The sequence below is a fragment of the Pelobates fuscus genome, chromosome 6 (genome assembly GCF_036172605.1).
Source record: "Pelobates fuscus isolate aPelFus1 chromosome 6, aPelFus1.pri, whole genome shotgun sequence".
Classification (NCBI taxonomy): Eukaryota; Metazoa; Chordata; class Amphibia; order Anura; family Pelobatidae; genus Pelobates; species Pelobates fuscus.
Window position 1 is genome coordinate 56,673,359 of NC_086322.1, and position 27,325 is coordinate 56,700,683.

The following is a 27,325-nucleotide window of genomic DNA, read 5'->3' on the forward strand; positions in this document are numbered from 1 at the left end:
TTATGCCTATCCCACGCATGCTTAAACTCCTTTACTGTGTTAACCTCTACCACTTCAGCTGGAAGGCTATTCCATGCATCCACTACCCTCTCAGTAAAGTAATACTTCCTGATATTATTTTTAAACCTTTGTCCCTCTAATTTAAGACTATGTCCTCTTGTTGTGGTAGTTTTTCTTCTTTTAAATATAGTCTCCTCCTTTACTGTGTTGATTCCCTTTATGTATTTAAATGTTTCTATCATATCCCCCCTGTCTCGTCTTTCCTCCAAGCTATACATGTTAAGCTCGTTTAACCTTTTATGGTAAGTTTTATCCTGCAATCCATTCACTCCTGTGAGGTTGCGACCGTGAGAGCTCAGATGGCAACACAATTTCAAGTTGTACTTCTATTAAAGAAACAGAATTTATAATCAAATCATTACTTTAATTAACCGGCACAATTCTATTCCAAAGGGCAAAATATGGAAAATCAGCAGAATGACCCCCTTCGTTTGTAAAGGTTATTGCAATACATTCTGTGCATGATTCAGTTTCCAGTATATCATGATCTTCTGTTTAAATGTTTTAAGAGATTGCAGGCTGAATAGATAATAATATGAGCAATTAAAGTACTTCACTGTTTATTAATGTGCTTTAATAGGCATTTAATGCTGCTTTGTGGGAAATAAGCAGCTCAATATCCCTCTGGTGGTTCATTTAGGGTATTGCAATAATCATTAGGTTACATTTCCAAGTAATTCATAACCAGGTGCAGACTACATAAGAATACATCAGGGTGCCTTCTGTTCCCCGTACATCCCATAATGCTCCTTGTATGACATTTTAGATCTGTGTCTATGTTCAGAATGAGACTTAAGATGCAAAGATTTTAAATAATTGAACCCATGCAAGCCATAACGCTCAGATGCAATTGCTGATTATGCCTTTTTTTTATTTTATTTCTTTCTTAGGAATGGGAGCAGAAAAATGGCACATAAACCAGGGCACTCTGTGTCTGATGAACAATCACAGCCTTAAATAGCATGGACTAAGAGACTGAGAAGCCACCCCTCCCTGGGCTATCTGTGCTCCATGCCACGGACTGCAGCATAACCGTGAAGGTTTTATACTCAGAGGACCAATCACTCAACCTTTTGCAGAACTAGAGAAAGTGACCCACATCCTTACTGCTGATGCAGTTCTTTTCATTCCTCTCCAGCATTGAAGTGGTTAATAATTGTCAAAGGCTCTCACTTCTTATGATCTCTGTACATTCCAAGCTAAAAAAGAAAGAAAACAAAAAAATGTAACTCCTAATGTTGTACAACCAACTTTCAAACCTTTAACATAATTTGTGTAAGCCGTGTTTTCGTTTCCCTTCTAATTTGCAATGGGACCAGTCTCTTGACCGTATAATAGTGTATTTGTTCCACGGTTCCAGTACTCAGTGCTGCCATATTACCCAGCAAGGCATCATTTACGGACAACTTTTATCGGGATTAGTTTGGTCTGTCTACATCAGAAAGGAGGACCAAGTGATCCTCATAGATGTTGGCAAAGTTCTCCAACTTAACATAAAACGGACAGTTGATTGTTCAATCATATAACAGGTGTGCAATGGCCCTAAATTCTAAGCTGCACAATTCTTCCCTAGCAAATTATACCAAACGATTTTATTTCTGGTCAATGGTCATGTTGTAGAGCCAAGCTACATGTACATTTATTAAATCTTATCAAACAGAGAGTTGGTCTCTGAAAATTAACCTATCCATTGGTTTAAGTGGGGGCACAAAAATGCATCTCAGTGACAAAAGGGCCAGGCAACCTTTGGGATTCCAGATATGGTCTACACCGCCCCATGGTGCTCTTATATCCATGATGGCAAAGCATCAAGGGAGTTGTAGTCCACAACATCTGGAGTGTCAAAGGTTGTCTAGCCCTGGAATAGATTGTCCATCATAAACAATATAAGATACTGCAAATGTGGTTTTCAAAAGTCACATTTAATTATGATATGAACCACTTTCTGGACGACATATAATAATAGAGATAAAAGCTATTTTTTTCCAGTTAATGAGATATAAGTGTGAAACTCCGTATGTAAGCAACATTAGTATTGACGTTAACATCCCAGCCTGATCGAGATATTCCACTCTGTATACAGTATTTTTTGATTTTAGTTTCTTTTTTAAATATAATGAATTTCATTAGGGATATCTACTGACAAACAAAGAGCAGACAAAAAAGCAAAGTAGAGAAATAAGCAGAGAGATGCTTTTGATTATTGTGACAACGTTTCTACTTTTAGAACTTTTACCCCAGAATTTCCCTAAATACATAAACCCCATTTGTTTAATTCTACATATCTCGACAGCCAAGTATGTCACTGGCCACTGCCTAAAACCCATCGACCTGGTGTCTGATATTGTCAGATCTTGCCCATATCTAGAGATGTCTCAATGCAAGCTCTGTTTCTTCCTGCCTCGGTTCTGCAGACTTCCCATAGTGTTACCTGTAGTGTTCATAAGTGTCTTGTAAACACATAGTTTGCATAATTTAAATTATATCATTTAAAATACAATAGCTGAGTGGTAATCTCTGGTTCTTGATCAGAGTCTCCTCATGGAGCTTATGAATTGAGAGATTTTCTTTTCCCCTAATGAATACATTTATCATCAGAAATAATGGTGTTGGAGAGAAACTCAATGAATTCAGATTCAGGCTTTACAGCAGAAAATTGGCCTTTTGTCCTCATCATTAATCTTCGGCAATGACCGTAGAACTATGAAAATATGTGTCTGAATCGCTAGATAGATTTATCTTTTTAAAATAAAAATAAAAAAGTAAATTTTACACCCGGGCAAAAGCTCACATGCTTTCTGCTGATTTAAATGTAAGAAGGAGGCTCTCCTAATACATTATCTGCTTTAATGAGCACGGCAAATTACATTTGAAGTCCCGCAGTTAGGATCAGGTTAGAGGCATATCAGATTTTATATCACTTAGGTCTCGGAATAGCTATTGCACATACTCCGAGGCATTTGTGGGATGAGGTAATGATTATTTTTTCATTATGAGCTAGACCAACACATTTAATAAAAAAATCCAGTTTTTTTTATTTATTTATTATTATAGGTGTTTTAAATTTTTTTAACCAATACATTGTATACCAGTAGAACAGAAGCACATATTGAAGTTTAACATTCCATTTTTAATCATTTTGAACCAGGGTTTGCTTAGTGAAACCCGTTTTCCCTCTGGGACAGGGGTAGGCAAACTTCAGCACTGTAGATATTGTGGACTATATATCCTATAATGCTCTTATAGCCATAATGTTGGCAAAGCATCAGTGGAGATGTAACCCACAACAGGTGACGTGCTGAAGGTTGCCTACCCCCTGTCCTAGGTGGTTAACACACCCAGCAGTTAGAAAAATCCCAATAAGTTAAACTGGAACAAATAGGCCGGAAACGGTTAATTTGGTTGATTGAAACAAATCATCAATGCTTGTACTGTAAAATAGTGCAGTGGAACAGATGCACTGTGTGTCTTAAGTCTAAATTGATATAAAGAGGGTCAGAGTAAACCGAGAACTGAGCTTAATCTTTATTAACTCATCGACCTATTCACTAAATTGTTATTGTCAAGATGGAAAAGATTTCCAACTTGTACACTTTTTATGTCCCCCCCCCCCCCCCCAAAAGTTGGCTATGTAAGATTTAATTGTGCAAGTCTGTTTTCCGTTTACAACAGCTCGCTGTTTGCCAAATAGATCCGTTCTCTTGGTAGGGAAGAAAAAAAAAACGAAAAAAAAAAACATAACCTCATAGTGTAGACATTAACCCTTTCAGAACTAGATCTCATAGATTGGTTCTGACGAGGTTCTGTTTCTAAACTCCAATATGGCAGAAACGTACCAGCAAATAACACAAATCATTTCTAACACTTATATAGTGATTTCTATTTACGCTTGTGTAGCATTTTAAATATACACTAACTCGATTAACTGTGCAATTGTTTCTGTTCACAAAGCCAAAAATATTTCAGAAAAATTAGGTGTCGATTTTTGTTTTATTCAAGTTAACTTATTTATTTGTAGATTTCCAATAATATTGTGGAAGTTTTAATTTATGTATGTAAATACTTGGGGGAATGGGATACAATTTGGGTTCATGGAAAAACCAAATGTCTCCTCCTGTCTTTATGCATGTGTTCACTTTGGTAGGGGTATGTAGGATTTTAAAGGAATTAAACAGTTATCATGCATGAAATGATATGACAACGGCATTGTTCAGAAAAACATTGCTTGGGAACAAATTATTATAAAGCACATCAGGGGCTATGTATGATTGGAATTGGTGGCATAATGTTCTAAAAGTGAAGCAGTTGATTACAAACCCTCCATTGGTTTCCCGCTCCACTTTTTAGAACTTTGTTCCAAAAATTTTTTTTATACTATTTAAGAATTAAAGGACAATTGTCATTAAGTTTTCCCTTTTTTTTTTTTTTTTTTAGTTTATTACGTTTAATAAAATGTAATGATATATTTTTTTTTAATAATGAATACTGCATTTTTTTAAAGAAAATGTGCAACCTTTTTTTATCTAGCTGAGCAGCCATCTTGCGCCACATTCTTCTGTAAGCTGACCATCTACTGCTCAACCTAACTTGTCTGCCTCTGCAGCTTCACACAGAGAAATTGCAGCAGTAGTCAGGTTAGGTTGAGAAGCAAATTTTAAATATCATTAAAGGGAAACTGCAGGCCCCCTCTCCCTCCCACCTCCCAATCCCCGGTAGCTGAAGGGTTTAAAACCCCTTCAGATCACTTACCTGAGACCCCGCCGTCCCTTTGCTGTAAACACTGTCTTTTCAGAGAAAATGCAGAGTTTACATTACAGCCTAGTGATAACTCAACTGACCACTCCTCAGGTGGCTGCTAGAGGTGCTTCCTGTGGCAGTACTGCACAGTGAGCAGCACTGCCATTCAGTGTCTCCACCCTCTGCATGGAGACACTGAACTTTCCTAATTAAGATGTATTTATTCAATTGATGCATTGATTAGAAAGTAAGTACTCTCATCAGACCATGTAGTTGCTAGCTCATTGGCTGAGAGTGTCAGCTGATCAGTCTCAGCCAATGACGGTCATTAGCTCAGACTGAGCGATTGCGGCTCTCTGAAGCCTGTAGAGCAGGGGTGGGGAACCTTCGGACCTCCAGATGTTTGGACTACATCTCCCATAATGCTCTGAGAGCCATAATGCTAGCAAAGCATCAAGGAAAGTGTAGTCCACAACATCTGGATGGCCAAAGGTTCCCCACCTCTGCTGTAGAGGAAGCGGGGGGAAGGGGATGGGAGGGGTGGTGCTGTTCTAAATGTTGCATTGTAAGCGCCAGGACACTCCTAGCACCGTAACCAGTGCAGCGCACTGATATTAAAAAAAAATTAATGTGATATTAATTTTTTTTTTTTTATAACATTGGTTATTTTAGTTCAATATTTCATCATTGTCATGAATTTTCTAATTACAGAATCATAATATTTTTACAGTTTTTTTTAATTATGGGATATTTTGTTATGCATAATGGTACTATTGTACGATTATTTTTGTCAAATTTATTTTAGTTCTATCCCCTGGATTTTAAACATGCTACAAATGATACTCTAATTCTACATTTCAGTCTTTCACAGAGAAATGTAACCAGTTTGCATAAAAAATGTCTGTGGCCTTTGAAAACACCTGCAACTTCCCCAATTGTTCAGTGTGATTGTTAGATATGATTTATATAAACAGCAACTCAAAAGCACAATTTTCTGTTTTTATTTTGTAAATCAAAATGTAACAATTTACTTGTACTACCCATTTATCCCTGTTTGCTCCGCGTCTACAGAATTCCTATTCATCTATTTCTGGATTTCATTATACAGCTTGCATAAGAAATGGTTTTACCAAGAGCAAATTATCAGAATTGTGACAGTGTGACTCTGGAGTCAATATTGTGTGCTCACTTGTATCAGCTGTACTAAAAGTAATTCTAAACAAACCCAAAGAAATGCTATTAAAATGTAAATCATGGGGACTTATTCACTAAACAGCAAACTGCAGGCCGACACAGTACAGGTTGAAATATTCGCACGGTGGCTGCATTATTTCGACCTCCACTTTAAAGCAGCATTTTTTTGTGTTGTCTTCCATTTCACGTTTTGTTTCCTAACTATAGATTAATGAGAATACATCCCACCCCACAGTCCCCGCCTTTTTATATATTTATTAACCGTTCTTCCTTGCGCCAGATCTTAATGTCTGGCCACAGCCATTTTGACATCTGTCCAGGATGTGGGATTTGTTTTTGGATGATGTTCAGCAAAACAAAATGGACCCTTGCTTCAGCTCTGGTTATTTTCCAAATATCACCCACTACATAAAAAGTAGTCCATGCATTATTTTAGGCATATAATAATTTTTTTTTTTTAATTTTTTTAAAAGTGAATAAAAAAATAAATTAAGAACGATAGGAAATTGAGGGACAAAAAATGGATTGATTAAAGAGAAAAAAAAAAAAGTAACTGTCTTGCTTTAAGCCCCAAATCACAGTTGGTAGATGTAGAAAGATTCTGCAGTTCCGATAAATCTCACATCCAGGCTTGACATTGACCTTTTCATGTTGTGGATGGAATAAAAAAAAAAAGACAGAGATTTATTGGACCTGCTGGTTCCACCAAGGATATTCACATTGTCAACAAATAGCAACTTATGGTTTAGTGAATAAGTCCCATTGATACGTTTTTGTTTGATAATTTCCCCCCCTTCTTTAGTAAACCAATGGGAAAGATTGTCCTTGTTCATTTACAAGATGGCTGTTCATATCCATTTTTATTTAAAATCCTACCCTGAATATTCCTAGAGCAAGGGTGCTCGAAAGGTAGATCCCCAGAGGTTTTAAAACCACAGCTTCCATGATGCATTGTCATTCTAAAGGTATTTTAAAGGCACGCAAAGCATCATGTGACTTGTAGTTCTATAGCATCTGAGGATCTACCTTTTGGGCACCCCTGCCCTAGAGAATATACATATTGAATATTTATTCAACATCTGTCAGAGAGTTTTCTTCTATTCGAAGAAATCTTGTTCATAACTTCATGAAGCGAGCCTTGCATTAATTGTAACATGTATAAAAACATATATCAGTGTTAATTATGGCTGGCAATGAATTCTGGGAGCTGTGGCTTGGCATAGTTTTCCTCTTGCCCTGTATTGAGGTCATTTATTTTCTATAACAGCGGTAATTGGTTCCCTTAACCTTACACGTCTCACTGTGGGACTGTAATCTGTTCAAATAGTACAGTATGTCCATGTCTGATTCCTAAACATGTTTGTAATATATATATGGTAATTAAATGTTGTGAACTGCAATTCCCCATGAATGAATGTAATGAACTCTGTTTGAAACTCATGCCTTGGGTAGGCAATACCTGTCATTCATGATGCTCTGGACTACATTTCCCATAATGCATGGCAAAAAAAAAAAAAGCTGGGAAAGCATAGTTGGAAATGTAATTCACAATGTCAAGAATTACTGGGGACGCTTGCTTATCCTTGCAATAACACAGAGAGGTGCTGAGTATACTGGCAGAACCTTTAAGGGCTAGAGAATAGGGGGTATCACATTCTAAAGCATTGATCTGCCTATTGTCACTCTAGCCCTTAAAGAGTTACATAGTTACTGTAAATAGATCCATTTTATTGGACATATTTAATTTTTAAAGTAACATGCATATTTTATTTAAAATAAATGACTTATCTACTTTTTTTCTAAAGTGGATTAAATTTTTGTTTTGGGATTTTTAGCTTATTCTTGAAATATTTCTGTACACAGTGCTATTATGGACTTATGCCCATTTTGGGTGTTACATGGTTATGTGCACTTTTAATAAAGTTAATATACAGAACTGTATCTTGTTTTACGCGTCATTTAATCACCCATATTTCTTTAAAAAAAAAAATACTTTGGAATATGTATGTGTTTTTCTTGAGATTTAGTGGCTGATGAATGAATTTCAAATTGGGCACATCCCGTTAACCTCATTCTTTTTGTTTTATTTTATTTCACTGACTGGTACTAAAAATAATCACCGCAAGACTTTGTGGGGAATAAACTGCACATTGAAACAAAGCTTGAATGTTAGTTCACACATGTTGATACTTTAAGAATAATAATATAATATTACAAAAAACGGTGATGTAATTATCCCATGCTGCTCTTGGACATCAGTTTTAGTGCATTAAACTGGGCTTTATACACATGAGTGGGCATACATGTACACATACCTCCATTTTTATTTCTGTGATGTAAGCCTTGTTTTATTGGTCCTTAAAGGGTTACTTTAAGCACCATAACCACTTTATCTTACCAAAGTCACCTTGACCTCCTCCATCTTAGCTGCATCAGTAATGCATAATTGTCATCTCCGCGCTATCGATGGCAATTTACTGCAACCTGGTGTGGATGACTGAGCGTTCTGTAGTATGCACTAAAGGCGATATATGCACAAATGTGAAAATTTTGCTAAACTGGAATTATTAGCAATTCATTGGATGCAAATAAATAAATCCAAATGCCGTGTGAAGTGAATCGTAAAGTAATCAGACTGAATGAATTACTCTTCCCCAAATTTGGGCAGTTAGACAAACATTGAGATTTTTACGCAGTTAAGGCTCATTAAGAGTTTTTTGCACATTTCATCGAATGACTCATTTTGTAGTCATTAGTAATTGAGAACATTACAGCTTAGTGACTAACCCGAACGAGCTCCGTTAAAAAAAACTTGGCTTTATGTTTGAAAAGTAAGTTGACAAACTACCCACACCGTTTTGCTATGTGCTTTAGGGTATCGAGTGAGTCAGCAGTTTATTAAAATATATAAGTACCAAGCTAGCGGCACTCACTAGCTGGATGGAAAGATCGTGAAGTTTGTTTCTTGACATGTATGACATTTGTGATTTAAATAGTTTTGCTGCGTCACCAAAATTGTAAAAAATGTTATTGTTTAAAAAATGTATTTTTTTGTCGTGCTCCGAAGACATCCTCAAGAGCTAGGAGTTTGTTTACCGAATCTGATGTCAACTTGCACTTTAGAGAATAAATCTCCGTAAAACATTTGACCGAATTTAATTTGGAAATACATAAAGATCACTATTTAACCTTTTGATGGGATGTTCTAAAACAATGCAAGCTTACAATGACCTTGAACTATGTATTTTTTATTATTTGTTTGTTTTATGTCTTCCTAATTAAATTGACTAGGTGACAACCCAATGTCCAAGATCAGTCAAATCTAATAACTTTAGTTTCATAGTCCCATCATGCCAAAATTAAGCAATATTCTCAAAATCTGCCACTGTCACGTGATTTCTAAGGAAGTGGTCAGAAGATTTCCTTTCAAGCAATCACTTTGTAGTAATGATATGCAGCAGATACAATGGGTCGTGGCAACATAACATGACCGTTATATTCCATTATAAGTTAGTGTGTTGAAAACTGTTGAATAGATATTGTATCCACATAGAGAAATGTCAGCGCGCTTCAATCGTAAACGCACTTGTATGTTAGGTAAGTATAGGCTTTTGATGCCAACAATATAAGTGCTAGGCCTGGTCGGATAATTCTAGATATGTCCACGAACCCAGAGAAATAGCTAGCTTTAAGATTAGAATGTTTTTGTAAACTTAAAATCTGTAACCTCTTGTTTATAAGTTATCTTTCGAAAAATACTTTGCTTAGCCCGTTAATGAGAAATGATATACCAAGGCAGTTTTAAAAGTGATTTGTGAATCCCCCATGTCTGGAAGGGTTTCAATAGAATGTTCAGAAACCATAACATGAAACACACAATACAGGCAAACCTTGGAAAAATTCCTTACTTTCACCTTTTATTTTTAGAATAATTTAGAGAAACATTACTATCCTCCCATACGTAGAAACACTTGCGAGTAAACAGAACAAACATTTGCCATTTCGTTTTTAAAAAGTTTTACTGTGCTATAAAACATTTTTTTTTCTTTTCTTTTTTTTAAATATGGTGAGTGCCAGAGAGTCATTCATCATGTTACCAAGAGAACAAATACTCCAACCCTCCAGCACTCAAAAAGGTTTAAAAGGTGATTTGAGGCAAAGTGTTATACAAGGATGTGAAAATACATACTGGTATCGGTATAATCTGCAATCATGACTGGAACTAAAATGTGTTAACTATTGTGTGTGTTTATTATTTTTTGTGACACACAGATCACTTCGGGCACCATAACAACATCCGTGATATTAAGGAAGTTGTTATGGTGCCACGAGATGCCTGTCACTGACTCACTCTAAGGGGTTATACTATTCGTAAATGCCCTCTTGTTCTTCTGCTATCTGAAGTCTTAATGGAAGGCTCGGACAGCATCAGACAGAGGTGGCGCAAATTGGCTGAGCAGTCAACTGACTCTCTAAGCCAATCAGCAGGTCCCGATTCATTTAAAAAAAAAAAAAAAGTTACGTATATAAGGTGTCTAAACTTTTAATGAATAACATTTCTCTGTTAATAAACACTGTAAAATACTATAGACTGCTGGAATGTTTTACATACAAATAACCTTGGTATGTTTTATACAGAAAGGTGTGAATTGTGTAGAATGCTCAAGTGAAGTGCACATTTAAATCCAAAATAGCTGAACCCAGTTTACATTTTTTTTTTCAGCTTGGCTATCTTTGACATTGCTTGACATTTCTCCATAAATGTTTCGTGAGCAAACCCCATTGGCTGATACAGTATGGATGTCAGATTAGTAATGTTGTGAGGTTAACAGATGGAAAATAGATAACAGTAGCTATTTCTTGTCCTCTGTGACCATGTAGAATGAGATGCTCTCCAAATTGTTTTCAACTTTTTCAGAATGATAATTTTGATTTTGGTAATTGGAGTGCAAGGACAGCTCGAGAGTCAGATTTGAAGAATCTCCTTGATCTAGACCAATAGTCCTTCCAGGACACATCATTCACACATCACAGTAACTAACGTGTGACAATCTTTGAGAAACTGTTCTTTCTAACATGAATTATGGTGGACATGTTTTCCCATATTGCAAATTATCCTAGTATTAAAGTGTCCTATGGCTTATAACTCAGTTGTGGTCTCTTACCAACATCTATGCCATTGAAGTATCATTAGTCTTCGAGATTGAGGCTATATTGTTTTTAAATTTGTTTTTACAAAATTGTAGGACTGTAGATGCTCATCCTTAGACCTCCCCCAAAAATAGAGTTCAGGGGAACATGGATAGTATTACTCACTACAAAATATTCTACTCTTTTGAGGCCCATTCCGTTGAATCAGGAGCTTATGATTATCTGTCCAATATCCACCCACATAAATGTAAAAAGGGCAAACTTACCTAAACTAATAAACGTTACTACTATTCAATGTAAACTTATGTCCAGGGCCTTTACACTGAGATTACAAAATACGGTTAAAAATAGTTCAGTTGTAGGTCTATTCAAACAATATTAAGTCATACGATTTAATGAAACTAATGTTGATTTGTGTGGGATTGGCTAACTGTCTTCAATTATTTTTTTATTTTTTACAAATAATATTGGGCACAATTTGAAAAATATAATTTTGTTAGATTGTATGTTGTGTTTATGATATTAAATGTTGTGTATATTGGCGAGGTTTCCTGCATATGAAGATACTTTCAGATTTCATCATCCTCATCAGTTTAGAGTTTGGGTCAGTAAACCATATGCAGATAAAAAAGGTGTGTTCTTAAAGCTGTTACACATACTTTTTGTGGACAAGTTAAAGCTACACCTGGCAGGAACATGTTGTCTAGGAAATACATCAATGTCAAATTTTTATTCCAAAATGGTAAGAATTTTTAGTTACTACCGCACGGCCAGTGGTTCCATTTCCCAAGTTTAGAACAAGCAGTGTGTGAATATGGCACATATATCAACAAGTTTACTCCCAAATTTAAAATAATATTGCACAATTTAGGACAAAGCAACCTCTGAATTTGATGGAAGAGTTGATTTTTCCAAATGATTCATGTAAAAAACAGTTCGTTACCAAACTTCGAGAGTAGAATAGTTAGTCAGTACCATATACCATTACCATGCACACAAAGAATGAAGACTGGACTTAAATCAGGATAATTTTGTAAAATATAGAACAACTAACAATTCCCTTCAATCTATAAAGGTACAAAATGAGTAAAATGTTTACTTGTTGCCCTGCACAATGATATGTGTGAGGAAGACTACATGATATTAATGTTATTTGTGGTTATATCCCCCTATCCATGTTGTACGTGAAGTCATCATACCTTCTCAATTTACTAGAAAGAAATAAAAATGGGAGAAGCATTTATAAACTTCATTTATGGTGAAGACTTGATGAAATGTAGAATGAGACTTATGAGACATAGCTATCAAATAATCAATAATTTTATGGAAGTGTGGATCCACCAATCTGTACAGAAGGAAGACGATAGCGGAGGCTTAATATTACTGCTACTGAAAGGCACATGGTCTAGATATAGGACCAAATTAATGTATTCAAGACATGGTAGATATTTCCTAAATTCCACTAAGACAGGGATAGGCAACCTTTGGCACTCCAGATTTTGTGGACTACATCCCCCATAATGCTGGCAAAGCATCACGGAAGGTGTAGTCCAAACATCTGGAGTGCCGAAGGTTGCCTATGCCTGCACTTAGAGGTAAGGAACCTTATTATATAGTGATATACACTGCCTGGCCCCCAAAAAAAGTGGCCACCAAAAAAAAAAGTTTGCACACTCTAATATTTCGTTGGACCGCATTTAGCTTTGTATACGGCACGCATTCGCTATGGCATTGTTTCGATAAGCTTCAGCAAAGTCACAAGATTTATTTCTGTTTAGTGTTGATGATGGGAGAGTCGGACCACTGCGCAAAGCCTTCTCCAGCACATCCCAAAGATTCTCAATGGGGTTAAGGTCTGGACTCTGTGGTGGCCAATCCATGTGTGCAAATGATGTCTCATGCTCCCTGAGCCACTCTTTCACAATTTGAGCCCGATTAAATCTGTTAATGTCATCTTGAAATATGCCTGTGCCATCAGGGAAGAAAACATCTATTGATAGAAAAACCTGGTCATTCAGTATATTCAGGTAGTCAGCTGACCTCATTCTTTGGGCATATAATGTTGCTTAACCTAGACCTGATCAACTGCAGCAACCCCAGATCATAGCACTGCCCCCACAGACTTGTACAGTAAGCACTAGGCATGATGGGTGCATCACTTCATCAGCCTCTCTTCTTACCCTGATGCGCCCATCACTGGTGGTTCCCCACTATCCTTCCACTTTTTAATAATGCGTTGGTCAGTTCTTAACCCAATTTTAGCAGTTTCTGCAATCTCCTTAGATGTTTTCTCTGCTTGATGCATGCCAATGATTTGACTCTTCTTAAACAGACTAACATCTTTTCCATGACCACGGGATGTGTCTTTTGACATGGTTGTTTAAGAAATGAGAAGCTACTCATTGCATCAGTTGGGATTAAATAACTTGTTGCCAGCTGAAAGATAATCGCCCATGCAGTAACTATCCAATAGGAGGCTCTTGCCTATTTGCTTAGTTAAATCCAGGTGGTGACTTTTTTTTTTTGGCCAGGCAGTGTATAATGTACCCAAGAGTCAGTGTTTTCTCACAACTCTATTCATCCATAGCTAGTAAACTCTCATGGGTGATAAGTGAGGGTCTATTCACTAAAGTTTGAATTGGACCAAGAGGACCGGTGAAGTAATACATTTGGGGAGAAAAATGAAGAATTTTCATCCCATGTATTACAAATAGAAGACCTCAATGCTAGCTAGTGGTGCTGTATGGGTCTCATTTAGTATGATCTCTTAATCGGCTGTGACGCAAGCAAAAAGCATCACGTCCGATTAGATTATTTTTTTTGTCACTTATTACTCCTCTTACTTTAACTTAGGCCAATTTTAAGATGTTCCGGAAATAGTGGATTTGCCAAATGTTTTTAGCTGAGCAGAATTCGTGTGTTCTAGAGTTGTATTTGAGATTCTTCCATTGTATATAAAATATAAGATTTTAAGATGGTACAAAATAAACCATTACTATATTATAGCATGGGGCTAGTTCACCAGTATATCCAAGATATTTCACTGATGACTAATTTTGATGTTGGATCTTAGGCTCAACTAGGAGCAGATAGTGTAACTGTCTGTGTCCTTCAAAAATAAAATATAGTATAAAGAAACTTTTACACTATTTTTTAGACATGGCAAAATCATGACGGGGCAATCAAATTTACCCATGCTTCTTGCCTCTTATGATACCTGAAACATATCCAGGCAGTTGGCTAATGTATTTGATGAAAAACTGAGGCCTGCTAACGTCCATAGCATAACATAACTTTTCATACAACCCATCAGATAAGTAAGACTCTTGATGAATAGTGTATTCATTCCATATGTGCTTTAGAGATGGTGAAAAAATTTGGGACATGTGCGATGTACTATTTACGGAAATTTACACGATTTAACAAGACAAAGTCCCTTCAATCTTACCCAGAGCACTGTTGTAGTGTTACAGAAAAGATGACAATTTCATTATTCTAAAGAAAACATGAAATTGGGGAAAAAAAAAAAAAAAAGGATTGTTCTAGATAAAGAAAGCATACATGTAATAAAGTGTACATGGAGTATGTGTCATGGGTTACAAGTTCGCTACCGTCTGTATATGGATCATAACAATTGTCTGTTGTATGAAAACAAGTCTTTTTAAAATTGTAGTTGTTTAACTGGACTTCCATAGTAACAGACAGTTAATCTTCGTAACGGTTAGAAAGAGGTTCTCCACTTCCTGTTACAGTCCATCTCAAATCTGGTGGCTTCCCAGGGAGTATTTTTTAACAACACAGAGAAGAAAAAGTCTGTAACTTTTGTCTGAAGCTGTAAATATCAGCTAACAAGATAATTGTGCATCTCTCTGGAATTAATGCTCAAAACCACGCCTGAGTGATTACCTAAGAGTCAAAAAGAAAGAATAAAAAAGATAATTAGTATCTGCATTTAATCTATTTATGTATGTATGAATCACAGTAGATAAAAAGGGAATAACAACATTTAAAAGAAATTGCATCAAAGAAATGTCATTAAAAACACCAAACGTGCTGTGCTTAGATCCATGGCTAAGCATGGATTTCTTGGTGAGTTCACTAGGGTAGTGTTAGAGTGGCAAGGTTGCTTTGGATCACCTTTTGTGCAAAAACAGGGCAGATAGTGTTGCGGATTACAGGTATGGGAGTTGACATCCACCCAACATGCCACTGACCTGCGAATGGACACTGGCAGGCATCGACAACAAAGGGACTTTGTAGCTGCTCATATTTCCACCTCTCCCAGAGAGAGCCACTGCAGGGCAATGATGTGGCGGGATCCCAAGGTTTAGCCATATAAAAGCAAGCAAAATAAAAGTATATGGAAATAGAGGATGAGTGAGACAGAAAGCTCTTTGATGTGGGTGTTTAAATTGCATGAAAAAATAATGTATATGGAGAAGCTAATGAAGCAAGTTCATGATGATTGCATGTTTGTTCTTAAAGTACAGCGAGTATCTACAGTCAGACATTCTAGTTCCATAAAAATATGAAAAAAATTCTTAAAAGCTAAAAACTACTTAGGGCATGTCTCTGTCCAGCCTATGCCCTGGTGTGGGATATATTTGGGTACAGCTTGGCTCTTGGTATGTGCCACATATTCCCCCAATTTATGGGCACATGACTGCAGTTCATGCTTATTTGTCCGTAAGCGCACTCCACCAGAAGCTCTGTAATATATGCTCATATAACAGGTATGTGTTGCTACTTTCTTTGTTTGTATTCCAAGTGATGGGATTGCAATTTTTAATCATTAATGCTCTGACACTGGTATTCTTTCTGCGTGTTTATTATAGTTTTCTTAGGAGCCTCCAGGGGGAGCTAGTGCTTGCATTTGTAAAACCTGTTCTCTCCAGCAAGCCTATTTAATAATGGCAGTGTCTACTTACTGTGCTTCAGTATTCTGGTACCTGGTACCTAGTTTTGTTTATTACTTTTTATGTACAGAGTATTGGGATTTCCTGTTTGCTTTTTATCTATTCAGTCCACCTGTCAACAATAATTGGAAGTTGCAGTAGGATAGCTGTAAGCTTCTGGCAGATTCACTATGGTGGGGTCTATAGATGGATTGGAGTGTGGTCAGTTCTCCCCAAGTTGTCATGGGGTTTCTGAAGAGCCGCAACAGGACATTTAGCTTTTGTTATTTTTTTTCTTTTTCTTTTTCGGTGTGGGAGGTGAGGCATCAGGCCTAAGTAACAACTAACATGATAAGATTGTTATTGGCCAATTACCTAGGTTTACAGGCAGGGTTATTCACTGAAGAGAGAATTGCCAGGAATTCAATAGGAATTTACAAATCTAAGGGCTAAATGTACAAACTGAAAGCAGAATTGACTTGGAGCAGAGCCGGATTAAGATTTCCTAGGGCCCGAGGCTGGACGCCAGATTTTGACTCTCTCCTAGAGTCCTGGGCTATATTCTGTCAAGGGGAGCAACTGTATGTGTCTGTCTGCGTGTAAGACTGAGTGTTGTGTGGATGAGAGAGTGTTTGAAATGGCTGAGTGGGGTGAGGTTGAATGTGCCTGTGTGTGGTTGCTGAATATAGTGTGTTGTGGGGGTGGATGTTGAGTGTGTGTGAGAAAGTCTCCCCATAGAACTTTTCCCTTTTTTAAAAAATAAAAAATAATTGCCCCTCTCCTGCTTGCTATTTGTCAGGAGGAGGGTATAATCCCTGGTGGTCAAGCGGAAGGTACACTGGGAAGCAGGATACCTTCAGTCGGTCAATGATTCAGAGCACTGGCTGCTGTACTCTGAGTCAGTGAGACAGAGGTGCTGACCACAATGCTCCTTTAGGGGGTGTAGGGCTGGGTAGGACAATATTTTGAGGCTCACAGTGCCCCTGTCCAAGACAGACCCTAGTTGCTACCATATAAGTAAACCTATTCTGGCTGGAGATCTTTTCCAATTCAGCTTATTTGACCAAAATGATGAAAATCACATTGAGTTCCTAATAAAATTGCCAAACTGATGTTAACTATTATTCAACCATTATTAAATGAATGAATAGGAAATTGAATATTGATGGAGCAAGTGAAGATGCTACATTTTCTGAGTCAATCACTTCTTCCCACCAAAAAATATATTGTGGACATGTAAAAAATATTAAGCTGCAGAAACGTCCCCTTAGCTGCCTAAATCAAACGGCTTAGTGATTTAATATCAGAAGATACTGTTTATATATTCAGTTTCAATGTTATGAACATTTAAAGAGATTGTAGGAATATTTCTACAATATGTTCCTTTGTTGGTAAAAATAGATACTACTCCCAAGTCAAGAAAATATCTAATAGGTTCCAAACCAAGGAACCACCTGCTATTTATCTTTTTCTCTTTTTAACGGGTTTCCAGATATCAGTAATTGAGGTGAGTGTACATAGTTGTTGTGATGAGAATTAAATGGGCTGGGTAGAGTGTCAGGGTCAGACTTATATTAGCATCCCTTAATGATTCTATAGACAATCCCTTGTAAGAAATGTCAATATTTACCTACTATTGCTGTACTGAATCTTTAGGAATGGCTGAAATCACACACATATGAGAGAACAATAGCTCAGCATAAATAAAAATGATGCTTTAGGTGTTTTGACTGTGTCTTCTGGCATATCGAGCACTGTACAATATAGTTGATTGATGGCAAGCATAGTGAGATGATGTGAGGCACAAGCATGTTCATATAAAAGAAGCAGATTTCTATCAGCTATGTAGAATGTTAAAGTTTATATAAAGTGTACACTATTTATGCTGTAGCTTCAGGACTTCTAATACATTATTTAATAATATAACACATTTTGTTTTTTTTTTAAAGCATTTTTAACGTAATTTTTACTAAATACCAGATTATAGAGAACTAAAACCTGAATTGCAAACGTTATACAAAAATATTATCCAACTCTGCTCTAATCAAAGATTGGCTATTTTAATCAAATGTTGCAATTCTTTTTTAAACTTTATTACAGTTTGATGTTTAATGAATAAACATAATTTCTGTCTCTTAGGCCATGTTAGCGGACTCATACACTACGTCAAGAGAACAAAAAAAACACTTTCCAACATAGAACGTAACTTTTATTAGTAAATATGTCGACATTTCTGTTTAAAAATGTAAACTTTCATCAATAGAAAGTGTGCGCCCACTGAACCTTGTAGGAAACAAAATTCAAAGCGGTAACTAATAACTAATCACATTTCTGTTTGAGATTTTGTTTTGCTTGATTTATACATTGCAAATATCGTAGAGCAAAATATACTCTCTGAACATGTTTTTCAAGCAAGTTGCCTTCTGGTCCCGAGAACAAACTATTTGATAGACCTGGAATGGAACGTATTACGTTGTATTAACAAGTGAATGACAGACACTGCTGCTTATCTGCAAAATAGGGGAAAGTATAAATTGCTCAGAGGTTTCAGAAACCGTGGACGGGAATTTCTGCGGTAAACAAAAGTTTGAGCCTGACAGGTAGAAGCTGGATTTAGCCGCTAATCCTATGTGGTTCAGTGTGATTAGAAAGATGTGTAACCTTTGGGGGCACTGATAATTGTATTAAAGAGGTGAGGATATTACATTAGATCTAAAGCTGGTTGTGAATAAGGTCTCTCACATCCCGGATTTTATTTAGATAATTTTATTAAGGTCATCAAAGCAAATTAAAAATATAAATTTCCAAGTGAGTGAGTGAAGAGGCAAAAGAAATACTAAAAAAAAAAAGGCTTAAGGTTTCACCAGCCACTAGCAAACCTTGGCAAGTGCACCTTGAACCCATCACTGTGAGGATCTTCGGTGCTGTTTGAATGTTGTGGCTAATATTAACAATAGCACACCACCAATACTACTTCCTCTTTGCCTGTCCAGTAGGCACTGTGATAGTACACGGTGGGAAAATCTTCTTTTAATGTCGCTAGGAGTGCACTAGGGATGTATGACTCTATAGCACTGTTAGCATTAAAGGGACTCTATAGTCACCAAAACAACTGTAGCTTAATAAAGCAGTGTTTGTGTATACATCATGCCCCTGCTGTCTCACTGCTCAATTTTCTTCCAATTAGGAGTTAAATCACTTTATTCATGCAGCCCCAGCCACACCTTCCCTGGCCCATCCTGCAGGAAAGCAGAATAGTTTCAGTTTCAATCAGATGTAACTTACTTGAATTTTTTTTTTATTTCCTGCTCTGTAAATTGAACTTTGCTTAAATATAAGAGTCTTCTGCAGGCTCTAGCAGGAGATAAGAAATTCTAAATAAAGCAACATTTTCAATAAAGGAAGTATAAACTTTAGATGACTCTTTACAGAAAGTGTTTAAAAAGGCTGTGTAAGTCACGTGCAGAGAGGTGTTATAGGGTGTTATAGTGGATGTGATCTATTTGGATTTTGCCAAGGCTTTTGATACAGTTTCACACAATAGATTAGTGTTCAAACTCAAAGAAATCGGTCTAGATGAAAATTCTTGTTCTTGGGTAAAACATTGGCTTAAAAATAGAGTACAGAGAGTTGTCATTAATGGTACATTTTCAAGCTGGACAGAGGTGGCATGTGGTGTCAATCAGGATTCTGTTCTGGGATCCCTTCTATTTAACATATTTATAAATGATCTTTAAAAAAGCAGTGAAAGTCATGTTTCAGTGTTTGTGGATGACACAAAACTCTGTAAAGTAATACAATGTGAGCCAGATATTACTTTGCTGCAGAGGGATTTAGATAGACTGGGGGATTGGGCACTCAAATGGCAGATGAAATTTAATGTAGAAAAATGCAAAGTTATGCACTTCGTGATAAAGAATGCATGAGCAACTTATACCCTTAATGGTAGTGAATTAGAGATAACCACACACGAGAAGTACTTGGGAATTGTTATAGACAACAGCAGTGGCTAAGGCCAGTAAGGTATTGTCATGCATGAAAAAGGACATTTGAGTGAATCATAGGCCTGGCTACTAATGTTGGAATATTGGGCCTTTTACTGGGACATTATGAATAAGGGGATGCACGGATTGAAAGGTCGTAGAGAAAAAAAATACAAATGAAAGCGAAACAGATTTGGAAATGAAAGACTTTAAAATGCACATGCAAGGAGTCTGTCTATTACCCCATGACATTGAGCGTATGCAGACTAAAATACAAAATGGGACGTGAGACGTGACAGGCTGTCACAGGGGGAAAACAGCCTTTCCTACTGTCAACAAAGTGGCATTGGATGTGGCTTAGAAAATGTGCTAGGATTGTTCTTTAAGGTTTATCAATTCCGTTCAATCATTCTCGTTATGCAATTGTAGCACTGAGTCACTTCCAAGGTTTTCATAAGCCTACTGCTGACTTCTATGGGCTGTGTGAAGGCCATTTACTGGGCTTGTTTTATTCTTTCAGTGCTTGTTATTCCTACATCTGGGATGTTGATGACTGCCATTGTCATCTCTTTTATATATGGTAAGATTTCTGATACAGTTATATATATATATATGCATATATATATATAAATATATAAATTTGTTGTGTCGTCTTTTGTTGGCATTGGTTTAATTCCACGAACCTTCCTACTTTATCTTTTGAAATTCTATAGGGTAGCTTTATGAAAAATACAAGATGTGACATCATAGATGAGTCCTTTCAGTGTTTGACACAAAAGCACAAGTTGCACAAGCAGAAATGCTGATCAGAGTGAAATTACTATGGTTGGTGCTCTATACATAATAATAATAATAATAATAATTTACAATAAACCACAACCATACTATGATAAGTAAAATATGTCAACCTCCCCTCTTTCCCCTGTGGCATTTATAAATGCTTCTCTGCAAAACAAAAACGGTATAAAACTCCTTTTTACTTAAATGTAAAAAATAAAGTCTTAACTCTTTATAGTATAATGTTATTTTTGGCAGCAGCTGGAGCCACCTATAATATAGGAGCTGATGATGTAACATGATCAAAGCTGAATGAAAACGAAAGCTAAACAAAAACGGTGCAGCTCTCGAAGTGTGTCCAAATTGGTGGTTTTGTCACGGATACATAGAAAAAGATACATGCCTTCTTCCGGGCTTGTTTACAAAAATTAACGATGGCAGAGACATCACTTTTTACAGCCCTGAAGTATGTATTATTTTATAAGCATCCCTGTAAAATATCACCAAAGTTGCCAAGTAATTTTTGTGCATGTAGCACACATCCATCCAAATGAAAAAAAGCTGAGCTTATAAACCCTATTTGACATTGTTTTAGATATACATATGGTAAAATGTCACCGAAAAGATCTGAAAAGAGAAGAATGTTCATATAAATAAATACACTTATCTATACAAATGAGTAAGAGTGAAATTAGCAGAGTGTGGAAAATGTGGAATACATCTTGGCTAGTTTAACAATTTTTCCTTTGCTGTTTTTTATGCACCATTTAAACTGTTTATATATTTTAATTCATTAATCAAGCACAGACTCTCGATGACAAGCGAGAAATACTTATTCATACAGTTTAACATTCGTGATAAAGAGAAAACACCTGGCCCTGGGTAGAGAGAAATACTGGGATATGCAATGTGTACAAGGAAACTAAAATTACCTCTTGCATTTCCTAGAGTTTGTGTGTCCAAGTCATCGTCAATAAACTCTTCGCCTTGAATTATATTTTGCGTGTCCTCGCTGTGATTGACGGGACTTGTCATCTCCTGCTCCTTCTCATTGTGCATTTGGGCATAAACGTTTCTTCCTGGCATTTTCCTACAACAAGAAGTATAACCAATGTCATGTCCTGAGCAGTGGCAGATCTACACATTTTTTTTCAACAAAATCCCTTTTACACATATCTTCAGCTGGAGAACTGGGGGGTCAGAACTAGCTGAAAGCGAGTATATTTTAAATTCAGCCACATTTCTCTCTATGCCAGCTCACCTGAACAGCTCTGGTATATTAGTGATGAAGAGGTGGTAACTTTTGTCATATGTTTACAAACTGGCAAAAAAAGATAGAAGAGAGAGGTTTGTGGGGCTGGAGCCTGGAGGCACAGATCTCCTTTGGACTCAGCCACCAGGAACAGGGAAGAACATCTACCAGAACACTTGAAGCATAAGGACAAATTCCATTGGTCAAATTGCATATATTAGAAGAGTAAATATATAAAAAAATAACTTAATGTAGACAAACCTATGGCATGGTGCCACCGTTGGCACTCAGACGATTTTGAGGTGACCCTCAGTATTTGTGTGCTGCTATCAATCTTGGAGACTTCAATAAATATTGACTCTGGAACTCGGGCCCAAAACATTTGCCATCACTTCCCGATAGTTTCCATTACTCACTTTATTATCCCATTTCTTGTAGAGTCCAACATTTTAAGACCCCCGTTATATTTAACATCTCACTGAAGCTGGCAGACAAAGCTAATTGAGCTAATCTATTAAATTCAAGCATCTAGATCAGTGGTTCTCAAACCAGTCCTCATGGCCCACCAACAGTACAGGATTTATGTATTTCCCTGTTTTATTCCAATGGAGATACTAACAAAACCTGGACTGTTGGTGGGTCTTGAGGACTGGTCTGAGAACCACTGATTTAGGTGAAGAGAGGATATAGCACAATCACAGTTTGTTCCATGGTGGATAGGACTGGGAGAAAGGCCAGGATTCATTGGCATATTTTGGTTACTTCTTCGCTAGCACATTTACTTTATTTTGGACCATAAATGTTTGGTCATGATATCTAAATAATTTCTAAGTTTATATAAAATACCGTCTACTTCAGTGTGAGGATCGTTCAAGTGCAAAAATCTTTTGAAGCCAGTCCAGATTTTGTCACTATACCCATTGGAATAGAATTGGGAGAATCTTAAGCACCATAATCACTGCAGCCCACTGAAAGAATATGGTGCCAGGAATGCATCAACAGAATGAGAAGCTGACTATATCTGTAGAGCAAAGCTGGGCTGATGCAGGACCACATCATTGGCTAATAGAGCTCAGCTGATGATCTCAGACAATGAGTGCTGCCCAGCTTTGCGCTATTACACCCAGCTCCTTGTGCTGAAGAAGCCCAGATGCAGAACTGACTTTTGGTGAGACCCAGGTAACTTATCAAACTTTAGTAAAGGCCTGGAACATAACCACAACAGCAGGCTGAATAGGGTTTGATGCTTGCAATGTCCTTCAATTCTTGACAGTTGGTGTAGCTCAAGTCCTTTTTGATAACCAATGGCTTAGTAAATTGTTTTTGTTTATTTGTTGCTTTTAAGGAAATTTAAAAACGACTATTTCTGGAAGCACTATCATGCAATAATTAGTGTTAATAAATTGTAGCAATAACATTTGAACATGTAAATACATTTAATATTTTAGCCCAAATGTACTATGTATGTGGTGAGAAATGCTGGGGCGCTTTGCTACATATGTCACCAAGGATAATCCCTGTCTGAGCACCAACACAATATCATTTAGGGTAATTTCTAATAAAAGTTTCCAATTGGGGCTTCCGGTCTAGCAACGGACGAGAAAAAGTCGCATGGCTGCGGAGCTCCTGACTCTAAGCGTGGTTAACCGAAGCACACAGGACCCAACTATGAGCCAAACGCTCCCCAGAGAGCCCCACTACCTACCCGATCCACATGGGCAGAAAAATGAAAAAACAAAAACCCGACAAGCCACATCTGAGAATGAGCATCGGGGACATGTGGAAGCAGGCCCATGAGACAGCCGGAGCATCAATGGCGTCCCTGCACGGGGGATGTTCCGACTTTACAGACGGCTCGTCTGATGAGGGGGACGGGGGCTATGTTCCGGCAAAAGCCCCATCACCGCCAGACAGACCGCGGGTGACCACACCGGTGACCATGGAGGCCATCAAAGAGCTCATGGCCGCCCACCATAGCAAAATCTCTGCAGAAGTGACCACGATAAGGGATGACCTGAAAGGCCTCTCAGCACGGCTCGGGACAGTGGAATGCACCTCTAATGGACATACACACCAGATAGAGGAGCTAAAAGCGGCAGTACAAGACCTAAAGCAGCTAACCTCGCTTCACGAACAGCAACTGGCTACTCAAGAGGACAAACGTCGTCAAAGCAATCTAAAGCTCAGGGGGGTCGCTGACTCCGTGCCGGAGACCGAACTCCCACACTACATCAGGTGGTTGCTAACCACACTCCTGACCCCAAAAGTAGCCAAATCTATAACGTTAGACAGCATCTTCCGTTTACCGCGACCGACTACAGCACCTCCAGCAGCCACAGGGGACATAATCCTTCGTTTTCAAACCATGAGAGACAAGAGGGCCGTTCTTGAAGCTACCAAGGGCCTAACAACTTACCCGTTTGAGGACATGACTCTGTCCTTTTATGCTGACCTTTCAAGTGGCACACTGAACTGGAGAAGATCTCTCAAGCAGCTCACGACCTTCTTGCTGCAACAAAAAACCAAGTACCGCACCCTACATATAGAAGGCGCAAACGGTCCTCTGGTAGTGCGGAACCTGCAGGAGGCCACAAGAACGCTGGAGGACCTGAGAACGCCACAACGAGCAATGGCCGCCATAATTCCACCGGCCGGTACAACAAGCAGCCTGGGGAAGATAACAGCAGGAGCACCGATCTTTGTACCACGTCAACAGCCCGCAGGGCCGCACACAGCCGCCGCAACCTGAATAAGGGCGAGACCTACTGGGACGCTTCCCCGCACCCCCTCTTTCCCGGGCAACACTATAGCCCGCCACCCAAAGGTTGCGAACATTCATACGCAGAGAGAGTAACCAGAACTGTCCGTTGAAATTGCCTCTCGTGCGCTTTTCCTAATTTTTCTTTCTTTTTTGTTCCCTTATCTATTGTATTGCTTTACCTATGTTATTGCTACCGAAATGTTTAAAATGTCGTGACATGACAGTAGAGGCGCCCACAACTATAACAAGTACTCTGACAAACAGATCAGACAAAAAGTTGAATGCCCGCTTGGCTAGACCGCCTGCACAGCTGCCTCAAAAGAGGAAGCCCGCTCAGACGACTAATCCAAGCTAGTAACAACCCAGACCTACATGGCATGTAACACGCCAACCCCTAAGCAATAATATACAGTGGTACCTGCAATAACTTCCCGACTTCCGCTTAACACACCACCTGTAACCACTTAAAAACACCCCAGCCTGCACTTCTAGGGCTCTCAACCTATATGCACACGACAGGTACTCCCTTGATTTGACTGACAAGCACTGCACGGGAAACCCTACTAACCTTAACCTATATAAAATTGTTTATTTTTGCCTAATTCGGTTAAGCACTGTCTCTCAAATAGCACGGTTACACGGTAAGATGTGTACCCTAACTGGCACATGCATGCACGGCTGTAGCTACACCAATACTTACTTTCTACCTTTTACTTTTTAGTTTATTACAAATGGGCAAAATTGTTGACACGACAAACTTCTCCTTTTTATTCACACACATGCAAATTTTTTTGTTATATCGAAGAATGTTACCACGGTTATATAAACAGTGCAGTCTTAACTATGACAAGGCCTTCCCTGGTAACTAACGATTACCGAGCCGATTGCTCACACGTCATGAACACGTACCACTTCCCCAATAACAGGCATGCAGCCAGCTTCCCAAACGACGCAAGTTGTTCACTTATTACTGCAGAATACAAGCTTATATTACACTGGAAAGACACAGGATCTGCCCAGTAACCACGAGATACTAATAGGAACTTCACTATGGCTTCATGCTTAGATTGAAACACTTAACTGAACGCGACAGTCAGTACTAGACCTGTTTTCAGCAAAATAATAATATTGTGCATTTACTCCTACCACAGTCTATCCTGTATGAATCTATGTACGCTGTTGTGGCGTGTTGAATATGCTATGTACCCACCTGCACACCAAAAATAAAGAATTCAAAAAAAAAAAAAAGTTTCCAATTGATCACTACTGTTAGAAAAAAACTTTTCAAATTATATATCTAATTTCAAACTTTTGGAAATTTTTGTAGCTAAAGCATTTGGAATGTTTGTCTAACGGTATTGAATCCTTTGAAAAGCTTATAAAAAAGAGGCTAAAGTGGCAGAATATACTAAAGTGTCTTTATGTAGAGGAACGTGTCTACTTCATAGTAATTTGCTGTGTGCATAAGCCATACTGTAGTCATAAGGGTCATTTTAATAGAAGTCCTGCTCCAGTTGCCCAAACTGAAAATTACCAACCGAGGACATGGACGTAGGGCATGTCTACGTCGTGGTCGGTGTGTGGAGACCCAGGACGAGCATAGCCGATGGCTACTGGCTGCAAAACATTGAGCAAAGTACTTACCGACTTCGTATAATAGAGACGCGTTTTTCTTGCCTACCGCTTGACACAGACTGCATTGCGGGTGGAGTGGAGAACGAGAGGTATCTGTCGAAGAGGAAGACATATCTCGGAAGTCTCAGCATTGAATGGAAGCGTTCTGAAGTGAACCGATAACGAAAAGGAGTGGACCCACACACTGGGGTTGTAGACAAAACGTGGTAAAGGAAATCTACATTACTGTGGACACTAGCACAGTAGCAGAACAGCAGCATAACATCGCAGCAGTACCCCAAAGAGAGACTAAAGCGAGTCTGTGCTGAGACATGTGAGATACCTGTATTATTAGAAGTATAAGCTGTACAGAAGGGAACAAGGGCAAAAAAGGGCTGGGGAGTGTATAGTGTATACTGTGACAGATTGGAATTTGTAATAATCCTTGGCACACAATGTAGCCCCCTTTATTGTCACTAGTACTCAGTGTCTAAAACATCTGAAAACTTACTTATCTCAGCAAAGACACTTTATTTCCAAGTAAAGACATCGATCTATATCTGACTAATCAGCATTCTTGTCTGAGAGAGCATGGTAGAAAGCTGATAAGAAGTGCCCAAGTTAATACTGTTAATGAAAGAGTCTGTTGTGGTACAAATAGTTTAAAAAGACAAAAGAATATACTTGGAAAAAGCAGAAAAAAGTAATTTACTTTATTAGTAAAGAAGCACTCTGGCAGACAAAAAGGGGAAGAGGACAAAGCAAGTTGCCGTCATAGACTAAAGGGGCAAGAGAAAACGATCAGAGAAAATACAGAAAATAAGCAATCCAGAAGAGGAAGGGAAAGGGAGAAAAGTATTAAAGTAAAGTGTTAATGTAAAGAATTGAAGGAAAAGAAGAA

At 37.9% G+C, this 27,325-nt stretch overlaps 2 protein-coding genes across 5 annotated transcripts in view; one reads left to right on the top strand and one right to left on the bottom strand.

Annotated features, from left to right (window-relative positions):
- The window catches only part of AFAP1 (actin filament associated protein 1), a 128,100-nt gene extending 125,310 nt beyond the window's left edge, over nucleotides 1-2,790 (top strand). For all 3 annotated transcript variants that reach the window (XM_063457736.1, XM_063457738.1, XM_063457737.1), the window contains one exon: nucleotides 951-2,790. In XM_063457736.1, coding sequence (XP_063313806.1) covers nucleotides 951-977 — 27 coding nt within the window. In that variant the 3' untranslated portion in view covers nucleotides 978-2,790. The remainder of the gene's footprint in view (nucleotides 1-950) is intronic.
- A 10,039-nt stretch (nucleotides 2,791-12,829) lies between these two features.
- The window catches only part of SORCS2 (sortilin related VPS10 domain containing receptor 2), an 863,802-nt gene continuing 849,306 nt past the window's right edge, over nucleotides 12,830-27,325 (bottom strand). The window contains exons 26-28 of one of the 2 annotated variants that reach the window (XM_063457741.1): nucleotides 21,730-21,887; nucleotides 15,357-15,436; nucleotides 12,830-15,048 (exon numbers count right to left, since the gene is read on the bottom strand). In XM_063457741.1, coding sequence (XP_063313811.1) covers nucleotides 15,025-15,048; nucleotides 15,357-15,436; nucleotides 21,730-21,887 — 262 coding nt within the window. In that variant the 3' untranslated portion in view covers nucleotides 12,830-15,024. The remainder of the gene's footprint in view (nucleotides 15,049-15,356; nucleotides 15,437-21,729; nucleotides 21,888-27,325) is intronic. The other variant, XM_063457743.1, reaches the window with a different exon arrangement.